Here is a 2,984-nt window from a genome sequence, read left to right as displayed (position 1 = left end):
CTCGAGGAACTGTATTCGTCTTTTACAAGACTTTACAACGCATCTAGACGGTCATGAGAAAGGTTAGAAGTTTTGCTAAAATTTTGAAGTAATGAGCAATTCCCATTTTGAAAATGAGTAATTTTCCGTTCCGGCGCTTAGAGCGCTATCAAACGACACCAAAAGTATTCTTTTGTTGATAAAACCGACTGCAGACAACATAAAAAAAATAGACTGCATTATTTCATAGATGGTTCGACAGGTAGCTCAATTCTCAATTCTCCATTCTCGGTTTCTACACGAGCGTCTAGATGAGCCGTAAGCATTTGTGCCACCCACCCACACGCCCGCTCTGTTCCACCGACCAAAGTTTAAATTCCAGTTTGAGCAGTGATCATAGTTCAATTATTGTATAATATTAAGTAATAGTTCGCGGGCAATTGATTAACGTGCTGTTATCGCCGAGTCCGTGTCCTTTTAGCTGTGGTTTCGCTAGATAGCTGATAGGGACAAAGGCAATCTCGTTATCATCATGGCCAGGAGCATCCTCAATGTTGCCAAGTGTAGGTCTTGTCGCTGATTTCGCAATCAAACCGTGGAAGGATTATTCCATTTACTCTTCATCTCAATTTTTGCAGACACACGAACGATCCTTGGCCAGCAGCGATGCTTCTCGGCGGAGGCTTCCGCACAGTTCCCGAAAATCACGACCCACTACACGATAAAACCGCGTGACAAAGATCCACGATGGGCCGGTGAGTTGGCAGGATCATACGGGACGAACTATTATTAATGGCCTCCCTTTCCCGCTTCTAGAGGTCGACATGGAACGTTTCGTGGACGAGGCGGATCTGCTGATCGTGGGGGGAGGTCCGGCCGGCCTCTCTGCCGCTATAAGGGCAAAACAGATAGCGGCAGAGAAGGGCCAAGAGCTGCGAGTTTGTCTGGTAGAGAAGGCAGCTGAAGTCGGTGGTCACATTCTGTCCGGTGCTTGCCTCGATCCAGTAGCCCTTAACGAGCTGATTCCCGATTGGAAGGAGCAGGGCGCACCCCTCAACACGCCCGTGACACACGACAAGTTCTCCTACCTCACCTCTAGCGGCAAGCTGCCCATACCTGTGTTCCCCGGTTGGCCAATGGATAACCGTGGCAATTACGTTGTGCGTCTTGGGCACGTCGTCGCATGGCTCGGACAACAGGCCGAAGCTCTCGGTGTAGAGATCTACCCAGGAACGGCTGCCGCTGAAATACTGTTCCACGAGGACGGCTCAGTCAAGGGCATCGCCACCGGTGACGTGGGAATAGCGAAAGATGGTTCACCGAAGGACACGTTCGCGCGTGGTATGGAACTGCACGCCAAGACGACCATCTTCGCCGAAGGATGCCGTGGCCACCTCTCCAAGCAGTTGATGCAACAATTCGGTCTGAACGCCGAGAACGATCCGCAAACGTACGGCATCGGCTTGAAAGAGGTCTGGGAAATCCAACCCGAGAACCATCATCCAGGGTTGGTGGAGCACACGATCGGTTGGCCGCTGGACAAGAACACGTACGGTGGATCCTTCCTGTACCATCTAAACGAACCTACTCCGCTCGTGGCGGTCGGGTTTGTAGTCGGATTGGATTATGTCAACCCGTACCTGAGTCCGTTCCAGGAATTCCAGCGCTTCAAAACACACCCGAAGATACGCGGCACTTTCGAGGGTGGCACCCGTATCGCATACGGTGCCCGGGCCCTCAACGAGGGCGGATTCCAGAGCATTCCCAAGCTTACGTTCCCGGGCGGTTGTTTGGTGGGCTGTGGGGCCGGCTTCATGAACGTGCCGCGCGTTAAGGGTAGTCATTATGCCATGAAAAGTGGCATGTTGGCAGCTGAGAGTGCTTGCGAAGTAATGCTGTCCGGTGCGACGCAGGAAACAGCTGGTCTCGAACCGAAGGATTACCCCGATCGGTGAGTATTATCATTGAGCAACCATTTACAGGACGTTAACGATGCCTTTCTATCACTCTCCAGCATCAAGGAATCGTACGTGTGGAAGGACCTGTACAAGGTGCGCAACTCTCGACCCAGCTTCCACACCGGACTCGGTCTGTTCGGTGGCGTTGCTTACAGTGGTTTCAGCATCTTGGTCGGTGGCCGTGAACCGTGGACTCTGCATCATGGTTCACCCGATAATACACGCCTCAAGCCGGCCAGCGAGTGTAAACCGATCGAGTACCCGAAGCCGGACGGCAAGATAACGTTCGATCTTCTCTCGTCTGTTGCACTGACCGGAACGAACCATGAGGGTGACCAACCGGCCCATCTAACGCTCCGGGATGATACCGTTCCGGTGAAGAACAATCTAGGGATCTACGATGGACCCGAGGCACGATTCTGTCCGGCCGGTGTGTACGAGTACGTGCCGAACGATGAGGGCGGCAACATGAAGCTCCAGATCAACGCACAAAACTGCATCCACTGCAAGACCTGCGACATCAAGGACGTCACACAGAACATTAACTGGGTCGTACCGGAAGGTGGCGGTGGCCCGGCCTACAACGGAATGTGAGGCGCCTTCTGGGCGATCCAGGGGGCTGTCATGTGGCCGGACGTGCGAGCAATTTCTTTCCACGGCGCGGACCTAGTGCCAAGTCGAATTTATTGTTATAAGCTGATTAAAGTTTTTCACACAAACCAAAGCAAAAGTGTCCCCTTGGGTGCGGGTTGGAATGTGGTTTCATTGGTTCTCGGTTTATCGGTAACAGAAAGAAACTGTACAAGGCAAGGTGCGTTCGGTGTGTTCTGGGCATAAATTAACAAAAAAAAAAGGACGCAGAGAGCGAGAGACACATTGCGCGCACCACAATCAATGACTGCATCTTTATCACGACCACCCGTACGATATCTTATCATCATGGACCAAAGCTTGAACTTCCTCGTTCACACCAGATCGCCCTTCTTACTACACCTTCTTTTTCAAAATCTTCATTAACATAACCATGCCTGGAAAGTACAACAGGAA

General features: G+C 51.7%; 2 protein-coding genes across 2 annotated transcripts in view; one reads left to right on the top strand and one right to left on the bottom strand.

The window, feature by feature from the left end:
* Positions 1-319: 319 nt before the first annotated feature.
* LOC125955806 (electron transfer flavoprotein-ubiquinone oxidoreductase, mitochondrial) lies at positions 320-2,667 on the top strand. Its single transcript, XM_049687015.1, has 4 exons — positions 320-542; positions 618-734; positions 796-1,930; positions 1,994-2,667. Exons 1-4 carry the CDS (start codon positions 512-514, stop codon positions 2,529-2,531), a joined length of 1,821 nt encoding a protein of 606 aa, XP_049542972.1. The 5' UTR covers positions 320-511; the 3' UTR covers positions 2,532-2,667.
* The window catches only part of LOC125955841 (vesicle transport protein USE1), a 1,346-nt gene continuing 1,010 nt past the window's right edge, over positions 2,649-2,984 (bottom strand). The window contains exon 5 of the mRNA XM_049687097.1: positions 2,649-2,965. Within this exon, the coding sequence (XP_049543054.1) occupies positions 2,925-2,965 (41 nt within the window). The 3' untranslated portion in view covers positions 2,649-2,924. The remainder of the gene's footprint in view (positions 2,966-2,984) is intronic.

Source organism: Anopheles darlingi, chromosome 3, assembly GCF_943734745.1.
Source record: "Anopheles darlingi chromosome 3, idAnoDarlMG_H_01, whole genome shotgun sequence".
Classification (NCBI taxonomy): domain Eukaryota; kingdom Metazoa; phylum Arthropoda; class Insecta; order Diptera; family Culicidae; genus Anopheles; species Anopheles darlingi.
Note: the sequence above shows the minus strand (reverse complement) of the source record. Positions and strands in the feature narration are given on the sequence as shown.